General features: G+C 44.3%; 1 protein-coding gene across 1 annotated transcript in view; it reads right to left on the bottom strand.

The window, feature by feature from the left end:
* The window catches only part of LOC116984388 (doublecortin domain-containing protein 1-like), an 86,925-nt gene that overhangs the window by 20,398 nt on the left and 47,948 nt on the right, over positions 1-18,579 (bottom strand). Inside the window, exons 14-17 of the mRNA XM_033038545.1 lie at positions 18,319-18,420; positions 15,023-15,159; positions 10,241-10,417; positions 2,871-3,021 (exon numbers count right to left, since the gene is read on the bottom strand). Coding sequence (XP_032894436.1) covers positions 2,871-3,021; positions 10,241-10,417; positions 15,023-15,159; positions 18,319-18,420 — 567 coding nt within the window. The remainder of the gene's footprint in view (positions 1-2,870; positions 3,022-10,240; positions 10,418-15,022; positions 15,160-18,318; positions 18,421-18,579) is intronic.

Genomic DNA, 18,579 nt, shown 5'->3' with positions numbered 1-18,579 from the left:
TAACGGACCTAAGTCTTGTACAATAATATTCACCGACTCGCTGCTTCCTTATTATCTGCCTCCTTTCACACCTTCTCGGTTTGAATTGTCAAGGTTATTTTGGGAAAGATGGTTTTCAGAGGGACTGTGCATCGATCAGACATTTATGAGGCTTGGATTTCATTATAATGGCCCACACCGGTTAAGTTAAAAAATAAAAATATACTTTCAATAATTAGGTTAGTCACCTTACCTCATCAGAAGGCTTTGACCTCCTCACCACTATTGTGTCACTTTTAGACCCAAAAAGCTGGAGTAACTCAGCGGGTCAGGCAGCGTCCCTGGAGAAAAGGAATAGGTGACGTTTCGGGACCCTTGCCCAGAAGAACGTCTGAAGAAGGGTCTCGACCCAAAACGTCACCTGTTCCTTCTCTCCAGAGATGTTGCTTGACCCATTGAGTAACTCCAGCTTTTTGTGTCTATCTTCAGTTCTTTCCAACCCACTGTATCAATTTTGTTGGGAAATGAGTTAGATATACCCATTAGTTCAACTGCCAAAATACAAAGTGCCAGAGGAACTCGGCAGATCGGGCAGCATCGGTGGAGGGAATGGACAGACAAGGTTTCAGGTTGGGACCCTTCTACAGGAATAAAATGACAAATGCCTGGCAAGTCATAGGTGGATACAGGTGAGGAGAGTTTTATTGGCAGAATGAGAGGAGCAAGTGACAAAGGCGAGAAGTGAAAAGGCTAGAAGTCTTTTCCAGCTTTCTTCACCCCTAATGCAATCTGTCTGAAGAAGGGCACTGGCCCAAACCGTTGTCTGTCCATCCCCTGCACTGATGCTGCCTGACCCGCTGAGTTACTCCAGCACTTCGTGTTTTGTTCAAGATCCCAGCATCTACAGTTCCTTAATAGTACCTCTATTAGTTTACCTGTATTTTTCTGACCATGCAATACAGCACAGGACCATGTTATTAGATTCAACATACCCCAATTGCTTGCATATGATTTATATCTCTCCATTCCCTGCATGTTCATGTGATAGGGGCAGAATTAGGCCATTCGGCCCATCGTCTATCCGCCATTCAATCATGGCTGATCTATCTTTCCCACTCTACCTCATCCTCCTGCCTTCTCCCCATAACCCCCGACGCCCATGCTAATCAAGAAGCTATCAACCCCTGCCTTCAAAATATCCATTGACTTGGCCTCCACAGCCTTCTGCGGCAATAAATTCCACAGATTCACCACCCTCTTGCATTTGTTCACGTGTCTGTTAAAATGCCTGACAAAACATCACGAAAATCGCATGTTTAAAAGAGATGCAAAAAAAAACAAACCTGTAGACAGGTTGAAAATGATGCCTCTTTAGAATTAAAGGATGATAGAAACCTAGAGAGTACAGGAGGCATCCACCTGGTCTATCAATTCTGCACCAACCCTTTCAAAGATCAGTCCCACATGTCCAATTGCATACCCTATGGCAGATACTGTGCTTTTTTCAAGAACTTATTGAATTTCGTTTTAACAGCTACAACTGAATCCCTATCCATTACCCTTCCAGAATTACAATATATTCACAGCTTGAACCACTTGCTGGATGAGATTTACTTCATATTGACTTTGGTTCTTTCGCCAATCAGTATAAATCTGGTTATTGCCTCCTGAGTTTCTCTTTGCCTTTGTCAGAAGTTATGTCATGTTTTGTGAACAAAGGAGTCTTGTATTATTCTTTGAAGGAGAGGCAATGCAAAAAGACTAAGCGTGTTACTGCAATTCATATTTAACCTTGCGATGACAATAGATGTGGAGGTTGGATTCATCCACTGTCATGAATTGGTTATGTTTGAATGCAAATGCTGATCATGGTTTAAAGAAGAAACAGTGGGGTGGGGGGAGGGGGGGGTGGGTGGAGAGGGGAATGGAAAGGAGAAGAGAGGAGGAAAGGGAGGGGGTGAAGGAAAGGACACTGGAAATGGAAAGGTGAAATGGAAAGGGATTGAGGAGAGAAGGGATGAAATGAGTAAAAAAATGTGGGAAAATAAATGAGGGAAGGAGAAGGAAGCCGATGAGATAAGCCATGGAACCAGGCCCTTTGGCCCACATGTCCTAATAGCCCATCATCCAAGCCATCATTTACACTAATCCTACACTAATATAATTCAGGTTTTTTCTCTCCATATTGTTATCAATTCCCCCCCCCCCCCCCTCCCAGATTCTACCACTCAATCACACGCTAGGAGCACTTTACAATGGCCAATTAACTTGGTGGGCCAAAGGGCCTGTTTCCATGCTGCATTGTTAATCTAAACTAAACTAACCTATCGATCCCCCATGTCTTTGGGATGAGGGGGCGAAACAGGAGCACCCGACTGATTCTACACTCTCCATGAGCCTTGTTAATTCTGGAGAGCTTGGTGAATAACAAAGAGAGTACATTCATAAGATGAACACTGATTGGGGACAATATACTATGAACCCCAAATCACACCACTATGTGTGACCTTAAATCCATTAGATACTCATATCAAATCTCCAAACCCCAAGGCAGATTTTCAACAGCAGCCTACTCCCACATCACCTTTCGCACGTCTTGCAAAGTCAAGTGTTAAAGAAACAATCAGTGGTTTTGTTTCTGTTGATTTCTCATTTTTAGGATCAGGAATTGTTTAAAATTAAAGTGTGCTATGACAAAAAAAAATGTAATTTTACAATAGGTCACGTTATGTATTTGGATTAAGATTGTGTGTGGACAGGCTATCAATTAGTGTGCTAGACAACATAAAACAGGCTTTCTATTCCTTGCTCTGGACGATAAAGCCCATTAATTTGAGGGGCACTATGTGTGTTAAGGCAATTTTTCATCTGCTTGTCAATATAGGGCCAACCTGCTCTGGTCATGAACGGCTCCCCTTGAGAGACGCACACCAACATGTCTCGTTCGACTCGTTCCCACGAGGTGATCTGCTCTCCGTCAGGGCTGTAGAGGCACTTGGCTGCAGATCGCAGCTTCAGGCGGGCTGTGCAGTTCTCCAGCAGCTGTAGAACAGAAAGAACATTTCTGTTTGGTTTAGTTTAGTTTAGTTTATTGTCATGTGTATAGAGTGAAAAGTTTTTGTTGCGTGCTAACCGGTCAGAGGAAAGACTATACATGATTACAATCGAACCATTCACAGTGTACAGGTACATGGTAAAGAGAATAACTTTTAATGCAAGGTAAAGTCCAGTAAAGTCTGACTAAAGATAGTCCGAGGCTCTCAAGGGAGGTAGATCGAAACTCAGAACTGCTCTCTAATAAGAGGGTTCAGTTGCCTGAAGCTGGAGGTGTGCATCTTAGTTTATTTAATGTCCCATGTAAAAGGTGTTGCCAGCAACAACACATCATCACCTGGGTACATCACTGATGTTACAGCCGAGGTTTTGTCTGTAGATCTCTGGATTCAGGCTGAATATTTTCCCTCAGGCATGAGATTATTTGCACTGAATAAGAGATGCTATATTGCACAGAACAACAGTTTACACACATATTCTAACCGGAGCAAATTTTAATATATGTTGGCCTTTTATTATCAACAGTTTTTGAGCCACACCTGAGTCACATAGTGATTCTATTGTTGGTTATCCAATGTGTAGATAAACCAGACCATTCAACATAGTTATACCAGGTCATTTAACGTGCAGTTAAACCAGGGCGTTTAACTCTGTCTTTCTGATGTTGCTGTGAACTGAGGTCCCACAAGGTAGAAGATGCCTGCACCCGGTCTACTCCATCCAACTGGTGTCCCAAATGCTCACATGTATATGCAAGCTATACATGGGTCATGCATTCGTAACTGGGGAGAACCTGTAGTAATCTATGTTGTTCCATGATTGAGCAGATACAGATAGTCATCTACACCGTACTCAATCACAGCTGACACCCCCAGTAATCTCTACAACCTCTAGTCCCAGCTGGGCAGGACGTGCCTGGCATCATGGGAGGGTGGTACACAAAATTGCTGGGGAAACTCAGCGGGTGCAGCAGCATCTATGGAGCGAAGGAAATAGGCGACGTTTCGGCCCGAAACGTCGCCTATTTCCTTCGCTCCATAGATGCTGCTGCACCCGCTGAGTTTCCCCAGCAATTTTGTGTACCTTTGATATTCCAGCATCTGCAGTTCCCTTTTGAACATCATGGGAGGGTGGGTGGTTACATCTCGAGGAACACTCTTGAGATTCTCAGCATCATTCCAAACATTTGTCTCTACTTTGAGAAGTTCGTGGTGTAGAGGCTCTCAAGAGTCAGTGCAGATGTTGCAGCTTCTCAAGGAGGCTTTCAGAATATCGTTGTATCTTTTTCCCTGCTCACATGGTCATCTTTTCACCTAACAGAGCATAGAAGGGGGTGTTTTTTTGTGTGGAGGGAGCTGGTGTTCTGTTCACAATCAGCAGAGAATTCGCTGAGTGCGTCAGAGATGGATGCGCTGTCGCCAGCGACTTTGCGTTGTTGCCTGTAACAGCACGCAAGCCTTGCCACAATTAATGGGTGTCTGCGTAGTTATCGTGGGCCCCTACTTTGGTTTGGTATTGTCTGTGGGCACCAGTGGGGAGTGTGCAAAGATCATCCCTAGATTTCCCGTAAAGGTCAGATTCAAGTGACTTGAATGTCTCAGACCTAGACTTTCAGCAGAAAAGGGTACCCGCCCCGGTCGTCCTGGATCCCATACAACTGGATCCTGACCCAGATCTGTCCAGAACCGTGCGGTGGCTGTCTGTGCACCAGTCTCCCCACGTTAAACAAAGTCACGCACAGGCGTCCTCCCAACTGACGACAGTCATACCAGTTTCGAGTGACTGCCGATGATGATGAGACTTCAATAGGGGGTTGATCTCACGGTACATCCATGGTTTCCAGCTGCGAGCATTGAATTGACATGCAGTCTTCTAGACACTAAATGATGAAGCCTGTGACAGCACTGGCTTGCCCAGGTGAGTCCTTGAATGTAGACCAGTCCTTGCTATTTCAACATCCTTTCCCATTCCCACAACAATCTGTCCAACCTCAGCCTTCTCTACTACCAGGGTAAGGCCCAAACTGGAGGATGTTGAGCATCACATTCAGTAGTCTACAACCCAATGGTACAAATATTGCACTGTCCAATTTTAGGTAAACCTTCCCCCTCTTCTGATCCTCCCCCACTTCTCCTATTTATGTCCCCTTTCCCATATTCCTTCCTCTTGCCCACCATTACCTATTTTCTTCCCCCTCTCCCTCCAATTTCTGTCCACCAACTTCATACACAATTTACTCACCAGCTTCACCCCACTCCTCTCCACTGACCCTTCCACCCTCACCCTCTGCATCCTTCCATGAAGCCAATGTTCTATCCATTCCAGCTACCTGTCCTTGGATCCCATATGATCCAATCTTCCAAGAGCAGCCTACCATTCAGAACCTTGTCAAATGCCTTGCTAAAATCCAACATCTACAGCTCTGCCCCCATCAACCTTTTTGGTCACATCTTCAAAAATCTCGACCAGCTTCAGGATACATGATCTCCCATGTACTAAACCATGCTGCCTATCCTTAATTAGCCCGTCACCATCTAAACGTATGTATATCTTATCCCTCAGGATACTTTCTGGTAACTTTCTCACCACAGATGCTAGGCTCACTGGCCTGTGGTTCCAAGGCTTTTCCTGGCAGCCCTTCTTGAATAGAGGCACAACATTTGCCACCTTCCAGTCTTACGATACCCCACCTATATTTAATGACGACTCGTAAGTCTCAGTAGTTGATCGTGTAGGAATCTAGATTTCACTGAACCTCAGGTCACACATTTACAGTACATTTACTGAGTTTTAGTTACAGCATAAAAGATTTACGGTTCTTCGCCATAGCTGCCATGTATAATGATATATATTGTACTGTACTAGAGCTGATATATGAGGTAATCTGCATAAAGTAATCCATGCCACACCTTGAGCATATTGTACCACCTATTACACCATACTACATCTCACAGCTATAGTCCCCTACATTGCATTAAGTCACAGCTCCAACGTATTGTTATCAATACTACACTGTCAGAGCTGACACACATAGTAATTTACTTTAGAGAGAGTCACATCTGATGTGTATAGTAATCTATATTGCCCTGAATCACAATTGATGCTTATGGTATTCTACATTGTACTGAGTCTCAGCCGACCTATGAAGTAGTTTATATCGTACCGACCCCGAGCTGAAGTATGTAATAATGTATAATGCCCTGAGCCTTGGCTGACATATAAAGCAATTTACATTGATGATCCACACAGCACTGAGTCACAGCTCACACATACTGATATCTATATAGAATCGAGTCACATCTGATAATATTTAAAAAATTGGGCAGCAGTTGGCCATGTAATAATCCATATGGCACTGAGCCCTGGTTGATAACTACACCAATCTGTTACACTGAGCCACAATTAACACTTGTGGTAATAAAACAAAGAGGGGTGACTTGGCTAAAAGGTAGAAGCATAGAACAATAGAGACATTCGGGCGGCACAGTGATGCAGCGGTAGAGTTGCTGCCTTAAAATGCCCCTGTCCCACTTAGGAAACCTGAACGGAAACCTCTGGAGAGTTTGCGCCCCACCCAATGTTTCCGTGCGGTTCCCAGAGGTTCCCGGAGGTTTTTGTTAGTCTCCCTACATGCTTCCACTACCTGCAACCTCTGGCAACCACCTGCAACCCCCGGGAACCGCACGGAAACCTTGGGTGGGGCGCAAAGTCTCCAGAGGTTTCCGTTCAGGTTTCCTAAGTGGGACAGGGGCATTTTTTTACAGTGCCTTACAGAGACCAGGGTATGATCCTTATTACTGGTGCTATCGGTATGGAGTTTGTACGTTCTCCCTGCGACCACGTTGGTTTTCTCTGGATGCTCCGGTTTCCTCCCACACACCAAAGTATAGGTTTGTAGATCAATCGGCTTCTGTAAATTGTAAATTGTACCTAACGTGTAGGATAGTGCTAGTGTGTGGGGATCGCTGGTCGGCGCGGACTCGGTAGACCGAAGGGCCTGTTTCCCCGCTGTATCTCTGAACTAAAAAACCTGAGTGGACCAATGAGCAAGAGTATTCACAGACATCATGTACAGTATGAACTGCCCAGAGAGAACGCAAAACAATGTTCTTTTCACTGTGTCGCAGTACATAGACAATAATAAACAGATGCCAGTATCATAGAGAGGAGATTGGGGAACAAAGAGCTATGGGAAGCTGACACATAGTGCATCTGAACCCAATGTAGATTAGCCATGATGATATTGAATGGCAAGGCAGGCCTGAAGGGCCCAGGGACCTACCTCTGCTTCTATTTTCCTATGTCCTTGTGTTCTTGAAATCGATATTGAATAGAATTACAGATGACACATAATGTACTCTATATTACACTGAATCACCACTGAAACTTATTGCCCAGAGCTATCATTTCTGCTTGTAGTAATCTGCAATGTATTGAGCCACTATCACACAGATAGTAATTCATTTACACACAACTGTAGCAGGCATCTATAGGAAACTATATTGCGTTTAGTTCCAGGTGAAACTTATAATAAAGTGTAACGCCCTGAGCTATAGCTGACTATATAGTCATTTGTATTGCAATGATCCACAACTGTCGTATAAAGCACAGAGCCGCAGCAGATAGCTTTTGTAATCTCTATTATAATGAGCTACAACTGATGCATTTAATATTTTACATTCATTGAAATCACGGCAATTTTTATTATACCGTACCGCAGCTTCCACTTACAGTAATCTATCTAGCACTGTCATAGATGCTGCATAAAGTAATTATTGTTGCAATGAGCTATTGCTGCATCTTATTGTAATCTGTATCGAATTAAGTCACAACTGAAATGTATAAAAATCTATATAGTACTGAGGCACACCTTGGTAATGTGTCTTATCCTGAGCTTCACCTTGTGCATTTGGTGATCTACATCACACTGAGCCACTACTGACATGTATGATCATCTATAGGTTTGTAGGTTAATTGGCTTCTGTAAATTGCCCTTAGTGTGTAGTTTAGTTTAGTTTAGAGATACAATGCGGAAACAGGCCCTTCGGCCCACCGAGTCCATGACGATCAGCAATCCCCATATTCTAGCATTATACTACACACTAGGGACAATTTACAATCTTTACCAAAGCTAATTAACTTACAAACCTGTACGTTTTTGGAGTGTGGGGGGAAACCGGGGCACCTGGGGGAAACCCACGCGGTCACGGGGAGAACGTGCAAACTCCGTACAGACAGCACCCGTCGTCAGGATCGAACCCAGGTCTCTGGCACTGTAAGACACCAACTCTACCGCTACGCCACTGTGCTGCCCTGTAGGAAGTGAAAATAGGATAAAATGACTGGTGCACGGGTGATCAATGGTTGTCATAAACTCGGTGGGCCGAGGGGCCTGATTCCATGCAGTAACTCTAAACTAAACTAAAGTATACTGCACTAAGTTACGACTCGCACATACTGAAATCAACATTGAACTGATCCACAGATGACATATATATTAATCAATATCACCCTGAGCCATATCTGGCACAGATTTTAATCTACTTGGCAATGGGTTACAACTCAAGCATATAATGATGCATAATGCCCCAAGCCGCAGACGACATGTATTGAACTGTTGATGTATACAGTAATCTATATGCAACTGACGCATATATTAATCAGCATAGCCCTAAATCATAGCCACTATATACAGCAAACTATATTGTTCTGAGCCACTACTAATGCAAGCATTAATCTATATTGCTCTGAAGTACAAATGAAAAGTATAGTTATCTATATTGCACTGAACCCCTGCTTGAGCCTATGGTAATGTACTATATGTATCTCAACACGATTGTATTTCAAGCTGAATTTTACATTGCAATGATGCCAGAAAAAAGAAGTCTAGTTTCACAGCCAAGCTTGCAAATCACACAGATAATTTACTGAGTGTTATCCGGGAGGGAATCTAATATTTCAGATTTGAGCACCAAATATTTCATAAGCAATGGTAAATTACTTGCACAGGCATGTCAGGCAGAATGGATGAATCTTATGGTTTATAAATCCACTGTATAATGCATAATGCATCAACTTTAAGTCCCAAGGAATTCCTTTACAATCCTTCGGGAGCTATTGATGTGCAAGGTATACAGTGTGGAGTGATGGAAATCTTGGTGCAAAGCACAACTGACTATTCCGCTATTAAGTTGATTCTCCCGCCTGCAATTGCCACATGTGTGAACACTGTCCAGCAAGGACAAACTCCGCATTTGCACAATTTATAGAGATCATCAATTATGTGCGGTTTTAACATGGCATCTGCTGAGGCAGATCTCGTGGGTGTTGGCGCTGTGGGTAGTTGGTGCAGGCGCTGTCTTGGAATTTGCTGAATGTCTCTATCTATCTCAACAATAGAAGCATTAGCGCTTGCTCTGCTGGATCTGGAGCTAAACTAGGAGCAGGAGAAGATGGGCTAAAGTGGGCAAGCATGAAGGAAGAGAGAAAGCCTCTGGCCAGGAGCGGCTCAGCATCTTACTGTAGTCCTTATACGCTCATGACTGTGTGGTCAAATACCTATCCAACTCAATTTAGAATTTGGCCAATGATACCACTGTAGTGGGCCGGATATCAAACAATGACGAAACAGAGTACAGGAAGGAGGTTGAGAACCTGGTGCCAAGGCACCAACCTCTCCCACAATGTCAACCAGACAAAGATTGTGCTTGGCCGCAGGAAGTGGAGCAGTACACACACACACGGGTATACATTGATGGAGCCGATGTAGAGATGGTTGAAAGCTTTAAGGAATAAATATCACCAACAATTTGTCCTGGACCACCTGCATTGAAGTTATGGCCAAGAAAGCTCACCAATGCCTCTACTTCTTTAGAAAGGTTGGGAGGTTCGGCATGTCCCCAACAACCCTCGCCAACTTCTATAGATGAGCCGTAGGAGACATTTTATCGGGATGCATCACAGCATGGTTTGGGAACAGCTGCATCCGAGACTGCATGAAAACCATCCTCCCTTCCATTGACTCCATCTACACTTCACGCTGCCAAGGCCACCAGCATAATCAAGGACCAGTCTTACCCCGGTCACTCCCTCGTCTCCCCTCCCCCGTCCAGCAAGAGGTAAGGAAGTTTGAAAACGCATAGTATAGTATAGAGCCCATTCTCACTGATGGGAATGAAGCAAAGAGTCTTGGTCATCAAGCGCTTACCTCTGGAATAGTCTTGCCCCATGCAAACACTCCTTGATCTGGGCATTCACCATTCAGATAGGCCAGAACTCTCTTGACATTTGGTTGACTGTAAAGAAGCCTTTGACTGGAAACCATCTTACTGACAAACGAGGGCCGTTCTTTCATTAGCATATATTGGACTTCTGATAGATGCATCTAAGAGATAGAGGAATCATTCAGTTAATACGTCATGTCCATATTATGTGTGCACAGTCAATGTACCATTTGCCTTCAGAGAATGTGAAGCAGCAAAATGTCCAAGGTGAGAATTTTGGAGATATTTCTCTTTTCCATATGTGGATGAAGGCCAGTGAAGGCCTTGCACTTGTTTAGAATTTAGAGATACAGCGTGCAAACATCCCCATCAGCCCTCAGGGTCTACACCGACCATCGATCACCTGTTCAAACTAGTTCCATGTTATCCCACTTTCTACACACTAGGGTCAATTAGCAGAAGACAATTAACCTACAAACCTGCACGTCTTTGGAATGTGGAAGAAAACCGGATCACCCGGAGGAAACCCATGTGGTCACTAGGAGAATGTGCAAACTCCGCACAGGTAGCGACAGTAGTCAGGATTGAACCGGGTCGCTGCTGCCCCTTGCACACTTGTAGAACTCAAATATAATCCAGACATCCCAAACCACTTTACGGCAAATTAGGTACTTTAAAAGAGATGTTAAAATAGTGATGGTGGAGGCAGATTCGGTAGTGCCATTTAAAAGGCTATTGAATAGACACATGGATATTTATAGGAGTTTTTGCATTTTTCAGTTTGAAATTGTGCAATCTGGTGCTTACTGTAGCGAGTCTTATAACTTACACTTGAATGCAATATTTATGCTTTAAATTGGATTAGTTATGAATAAGGTTAGGCTAAATTACATTCCTAATTACATTCAACAGTAGAGCCAGACTCTGATCAACAGGTGCAGCACATGAAAGATCTTTGTATATTCATGTATAGAAATCAGATTATAATCAAACACTTGGCCCATGTTGACCAACCTGGGTCTCACTGCACACCTGGTACTACCCCTGACCCTGACTGCAGTTGCATACCTTCTCTCATTTTGACCCTGAGTCCAGCCTTACACCTGGACCCCTATCCTAACCTGATCCCAGTGTTGAACACTCCCATTGTCCCAGCTTTGACTGCACACCTAGTATTATTCCAGACCTTGACTCTGGATGCACAATTGGCCTTGCTCCTAACCTCTCTGCACTGACAATATATCTGGCCCACACATAAAGCCCCATATCTGACCCCCTGGACTTAACCTATTATGTTCAAATCCACAGGTGCTTATCTAATGCGGTAATCTTTTATGCTGCACTTCACAGACCAAATTTTGCATAACAAAATTTGCTACATCCATTGCATTCCTTGTTATCTCATATGCTAGTTACTTTGTCAATTGGTTGAACACAATTTCTTATCCATAAAATTATACTCACTCAGCTGCATAAGTATTCTATTACCATTTCCTTCATTTTCCTAACAAACTGTCCTGAAGTCATTTTCACCCCCAATATTTTCAGTATTTTGCTGTCTTCCTCTCAGCTGGGACTTTTCCGAAATGCAAAGTCCAATGACTATATATATATTTAAGCAATATTATTCTATTAAATGTGATCTTGAGAGTACATAGTATTTTCTGTAGTATTCATAACACAACAATGATAAAAACAAAGGTACACAAAATTGCTGGGGAAACTCAGCGGGTGCAGCAGCATCTATGGAGCGAAGGAAATAGGCGACGTTTCGGGCCGAAACCCTTCTTCAGACTGATGGGGGGTGGGGAAAGAAAGAAGGAAAAAGGGAGGAGGAGGAGGAGCCCGAGGGCGGGCGGATGGGAGGGTGGGAGGAGACAGCTAGAGGGTTAAGGAAGGGGAGGAGACAGCACGGGCTAGCCAAATTGGGAGAATTCAATGTTAATGCCATAAGGACGCAAGGACCCCAGACGGAATATGAGGTGCTGTTCCTCCAATTTCCGCTGTTGCTCACTCTGGCAATGGAGGAGACCCAGGACAGAGAGGTCGGATTGGGAATGGGAGGGGGAGTTGAAGTGCTAATGATATCCCTTCAATGATAAAAACATCTTTGTTTTGATTGCACCTACCAACATGCATACATTATTATATTAAGTTAATAAGTACCGAGGGGAAATATTTGTTCCAATGCTTCAGATTCCCAATTACCTTTACATTGAAGTGATTGAAATCCAAGTGGTTGAAGTCAGTATCAGCACAATTACTATATTAAACTTTGAATCTTCAGATATCCTGGTTCAAGCTAAAACTAACGACAAATAATAACCTCTTCACATGTTCCCCTGCAAGTATCTCTGTCACTCCTTTAAATATGCCCCTTCTTTGAACAAGCTCTTAAACATCGCATCTGAATCAGTTGCAATCTGATTACATTCTTTGAGGATGTTCATCCACGTGTTCAATTAATAAAACAATGAGATTGGGGACATTTCTATTCAACCTGTCATAGGAATTTTGGGGGGGGGGGGGAGGGGGGTAGAAATAGTCAGTGAGGTAAAAACAAAATTATAGTTAAGTGGCAAATGACAATAGTGCTACCTTCCCAATATTTAACTGAAGGAAATAATGGATTATCGGGACAGTATGTTGTGACAGACAGCCTGACACCTTGCATGTCATTTTAATATTACACATATCCCATCCCCTGGATATTCCAGATTAATAAATAAAGGTTTTGGCAACTAATTACAAATCAGGCTAATTACAAATCAATAACATTAGCCAACTCCGAAACACGAAGCGCTGAGCATTAGGATCCAGACATCACGGACAACTGGCCTCAGTTCCCGCTCACATCTGGCAGTACTCTCTGTCTGAACCAGGGGCCATGGAGCGTTTTTGAAAGTGGGGAGACTGACTGATCACTGGCTTTGGGGGTACCCGACGAGGGAGTGGAGCAACTGAGTGGGGAGAGGGTATGGGAGGTAGGGACATTTTCAAATTTGTTGTATTAAAATCATGTTTTAGTGCATTGTAGAAGTATTATTTCAATGTTTTTTGTTTGAAGTATTTTTACGAGGTAACTTTTTCCACACAAAGGGTGGTGGGTGCATGGAACAAGCTGCCAGAGGAGGTAGTTGAGGCAGGGACTATCCCAACATTTAAGAAACAGTTAGACTGATACATGGATAGGACAGTTTTGGGGGGGATATGGACCAAAAGCAGGTAGTGTAGCTGGGACATGTTGGCTGGTGTGGGCAAGTTGCGCCAAAGGGCCTGTTTTCACACTGTATCACTCTATGACTACATTATACCTCCACCATGCATGAATGCTTCACAATTAAGCATGGTCACGTTTTATTGCCATATACTCAAACTTAGAAACATAGAAAATAGGTGCAGGAATAGGTCATTTGGACCTTCGAGCCAGCACTGCCATTCAATATGACCATGGCAGTTCATCTAAAATCAGTATCTCTTTCTTGTTTTTCCCCATATCCCTTGATTTCGCTCCAGGAGCTAAATCTAACTCTCTCTTGAAAACATCCAGTGAATTGGCCTCCACTGCCTTCTGTGGCAGAGAATTCCACAGATTCACAACTTTCTGGGTGAAGAAAATTTGTCCTCATCTCAGTCTTAAATGGCCTACCCCTTATTCTTAAACTGTGACCCCTGGTTCTGAACTTACCCAACATCGGGAACATTTTTCCTGCATTTAATGTAAGTGAAAATCTTGCAGGCAAGCAGGATGCTTTCTCCAACCACCCCCATTTGAAGGCCACTGTCTACCACCGCTTCTACCCAGTGCTTGATACTTAGTTCCAGCAGCCACTGGTTGTTCTCCAGGATGCACTGAGCCTCAGCCTGGTCTATGCCGGTCACCAGGGCGAATTCGGCACAGACACTCTCACGGCTGCGGCGCAACGCTTCCAACGACTCCGACGGCCTGGGACTCTTGCACTGAGGCTGCTCCATGGCCGGAGCTGCAATGAGCGACTCGCCAGCCCGGCAAACACTCGCCAGCCCGGCAAACAACCACCAGCCGGCAAACATTCGCCAGCCCCGGCTCCCCATTCGCATCTGCCCCCGCCGCTGCTTCTGCTTCCATCCCTCCCTCAGCCCAGGCTCTCCAACACCCGCGCCCCATGCAGTTGATATGCGTTTTAAATTGTCGTTGATCACAGAATTTCTCACGACAGAGCGTTAGAAATTTGTGATCAGCGTGTGAGCGTGAGAATTTGGCCAAATGCGTGATTCTCACGCTCAATGCTTGCGAGGTGGCAGCCCTGAGTTTGTACATTCTCCCTGACTGTGTGGGTTTTCTCCGGGCGCTCCGTTTTCTCCTGCATTCCAAAGACATGCAGGTTTGCAGGTTAATTGGCTTTGGTAAAATTGTAAAATTGTCCCTAGTGTGTAGGATAGTACTAGTGTACGGGGATCGTACGGACTCGGTGGGCCAAAGGGCCAGTTTCTGCGCTGTATCTCAACATTAAACTAAATTAAACTTTGACATCTTGACCGTCTATCCTGAAGAAATAAGAAGACCCTCAATTTATCACTTAATCTTGATAATAACATTCCACTTGCAACAAAATATTTGTGGAATATCCGTCTAGATTATGTCCGCAGTCTTGGAGGGTGACTTTGAATCTCAGCCTTCAGATGTAGATATGTGAAGTACCAGCTGAGTTAAACTGACATTGAGTTGCATGATCATGTCGCTTAGTGTCTTGAATGGGGACAGAAGCAATGGAAGGCCCACCTACCTCCATGTTTTGTACATCTTCCATCAGTTTCACTTCCTCTGAGGAAGGTTCTGTCCATCCACCTTCCACCACAACGGGCTGAATCGGAGATTTTGTTGGAACCATGTTGGCAGGACACATGGATCCCACTCGTCTCCCTGTGATAAACATTGAACAAAGAAACATAAAAAATAGGTGCAGGAGTAGGCCCTTCGGCCCTTTGAGCCAGCACCACCATATTATGATCATGCTGATCATCCAAAATCAGTACCCCATTCCTGCTTTCTTCCCATATATCTATTGATTCTGTTAGCCCTAAGAGCTATATCTAACTTTCTCTTGAATACATCCTGTGAATTGGCCTCCACTGCCTTCTGTGGCAGAGAATTCCACAGATTCATAACTCTCTGGGTGTAAAAGTTTTACCTCATCTCAGTCCTAAATGGCCTACCCTTTATTCTTAAACTGTGACCTCTGGTTCTGGACTCCCCCAACATTGGGAACATTTTTCCTTCATTTAGCCTGTCCAACCCCTTAAGAATTTTATATGCTTCTATAAGATCCCCTCTCACCCTTCTAAATTCCAGTGAATATATGCCCAATCGATCGATTCTTTCACATTCTTGACGACTTCCAGTAGTCCTCAAATCACTTCGCAAGTGATTTACATCAGGGGCGGAAAACCCGGGGGGGGGGGGGGGGGCAGAGGGGACACGTCCCCCCCATGTTTTGAGAGGTGGGCGACATCCCCGCCAGGTTAACCTGCCTGGGCTTGTGGGAAATATGGCCAGCGCGGAGAAGCAGCGCTGGTATCCCGTCAGTCCAGACGGGGCTGTTAGTTAACCCGGTGAGACAGGCAGTTGAGCAGCATTTAGCAAAGATACTAGAGGAGCCTTTGGCATTTAGCGCTGGATTGAGCCTCCGAAGCCTCGCGCGCGCGTGTGTGAGTGTGCGCATGCGCATGCGGCCGCCAAAAAATTGTGTCCCCGTCCCCTCCATGTTTTGATAGTGAGTTCCGTTCTTGATTTACATCTTGGATCGTGGACTCAAAATAAGAAGGTAGAGAACAAGAAAGAATCCAAGGACCGTTTGCTATTGAGTCAGCCTGAAATTCTTGCTTTGCTTCAGCACAACAGAATATAGTAGGCATGAATACAGAACAGATCAGTGTGCCCATATACCATTATATAAATATATACACACATGGATAAATAAACAGATAAAGTGCAAATAAACAGATAATGGGCTATTAATGCTCAGAGTTTTGTTTGAGCTGAGTTTAATAGCCTGATGGCTGTGGGGAAGCAGCTATTCCTGAACCTGGACGTTGAAGTCTTCAGGCTCCTGTACCTTCTACCTGAAGGTAGCAGGGAGATGAGTGTGTGGCCAGGATGGTGTGGGTCCTTGATGATGCTGCCAGCCTTTTTGAGGCAGCGACTGCAATAGATCCCCTCAATGGTAGGGAGGTCAGAGCAGATGATGGACTGGGCAATGTTTACTACTTTTTGTATCTTTCCGCTCCTGGGTGCTCAAGTTGCCGAACCAAGCCACGATGCAACCAGTCAGTATGCTCTCTACTGTGCACCTGTAGAAGTTAGAGAGAGTCCTCCTTGACATACCGACTCTCCAAAATCTTCTCAGGAAGTAGAGGCGCTGATGTGCTTTCTTTATAATTGCATCAGTGTTCTCAGACCAGGAGAGATCTTCAGAGATGTGCCCGCCCAGGAATTTGAAGCTCTTGACCCTTTCCACCATCGACCCGTTGATATAAACGGGACTGTGGGTCCCCATCCTCCCCCTTCCAAAGTCCACAATCAGTTCCTTGGTTTTGCTGGTGTTGAGGGCCAGGTTATTGTGCTGGTACCATTTGGTCAGTCGGTCGATCTCTCTTCTATACTCTGACTCGTCCCCATCAGTGATACGTCCCACAACATTGGTGTCGTCAGTGAACTTGATGATGGAGTTCGCACTATGACCGGCTACGCAGTCATGAGTATAGAGTGAGTACAGCAGGGTGGTGGCCTCAAAGAGACTGTACTCCGTATTTTCCAAGGCAAAGAAGCTAACATCTTATTGAGGCACAGCCTGTGAATGACTCTTTATCTGCCTTCGGTGATAAGGATTACTAAATGATGCCTGTCCCGCTAATCTTGGCTCTGATGCTGGTGTTGGATATGAGAAGCAAGAATATAATGATCATCAATTTACAAATTGCTGGTGGAACTCAGTGTGTCAGACAACATTTATGAAGGGATTGGACGGACAACATTTTGGGGTTAGGCGCTTCTTCAGACTGATATTAATGGTGGGGAGGATGGAAGAAAGATGGAAAAGAAAGGTGGGGGCAAGAGGAAGCCTGGCAAGTGATGGGTGGATTCACATGATGTATAGAGGGGGAGCAGTGGGAGACGGTCTCACAGGTGTACAGTAGAGAGCAAATTGACTGGTTGCATCATAGTCTGGTTCGGCAACTCGAATGTCCAGGAATGAAGATTGCAAAAAATAGTGACAAAAACTGCACAGTCCATCACGGGTACTGACGTCACCACCATTGAAAGGATCTACAAGAGTCGTTGCCTCAAAAAGAGACCTACACCAACCTGGTCAGGTTCTCATTTCACTCCTGCCTTCTGGAAGGTACAGGAGCCTGAAACTGTAATGTTCAGCTTCTGGAACAGCTTCTTCCCTACAGCCTCCAGGCTATTAAACACTACTACCTCCAAATAAGCTCTGAACCACATAGACTCGGGGACATATTTTTGCACTATTTTTGTCTATTTGATTGTCTCTTTTTTAAATATATATTCTGAACCTTTTTTTGTTTATTGTGGATTTTACAGAGTACTATGTTTACATATCTGTTATGCTGCTGCAAGTAAGAATTTCATTGTTCCGTTTTGTGACATATGACAATAAAACACTCTAGACTGTCTTGACTAGAACTCCTTTCAGAGGAAGAGAGCTTCTTCAAAGTGGCCATACTTTGAAGAGATTTTGTTAGCCCAGTGAGTTACTCACTGATAGCCCAGTGAGTAACATTGCTGAAGGATTGTGTAGGATGTTGGTTTAAACCGAAGATAGACACAAAAGGCTGGAGTAACTCAGTGGGTCAGGCAGCATCTCTGGAGAAAACGAATAGGTGACGTTTCGAGTGAAGAAGGGTGTCGACCCAAAACATCACCTATTCCTTTTCTCCAGAGATGCAGCCTGACCCACTGAGTTACTCCAGCCTTTTGTGTCTTGCTGAAAAAGTGTCAGGTATCAATAGCGGAACAAAGCAGAGCCTCATGGTGGAGTGTCCTGTTCAGCTTCATTACCTTGAAGGTGACGCATTTTGTGCTTCATTTTATCAAGATCGGAGAGAACCTTTTCTTTCTGCAACCAATGCTTTTGTTGGAGCCGCAGCCTTTTGTTCAATTCTGAAATTTAAAGACAGTCAGGGTTACCATTTCACTACATGCACACTAGTGCATTTTACCAGTTGTTCACACACTGGAGGTGCTTAAAGATTAAGCCTTACTCTCCAAAGTGACTGCTGCTTTCTGTGTTAGCAGATCTCCCGAAGAGCTGGCTGTCAT

This window comes from Amblyraja radiata, chromosome 20 (genome assembly GCF_010909765.2).
Source record: "Amblyraja radiata isolate CabotCenter1 chromosome 20, sAmbRad1.1.pri, whole genome shotgun sequence".
NCBI classification, from domain to species: Eukaryota; Metazoa; Chordata; class Chondrichthyes; order Rajiformes; family Rajidae; genus Amblyraja; species Amblyraja radiata.
The sequence above is the reverse complement of the archived record's forward strand: the minus strand, read 5'-3'. Positions and strand labels throughout refer to the sequence as shown.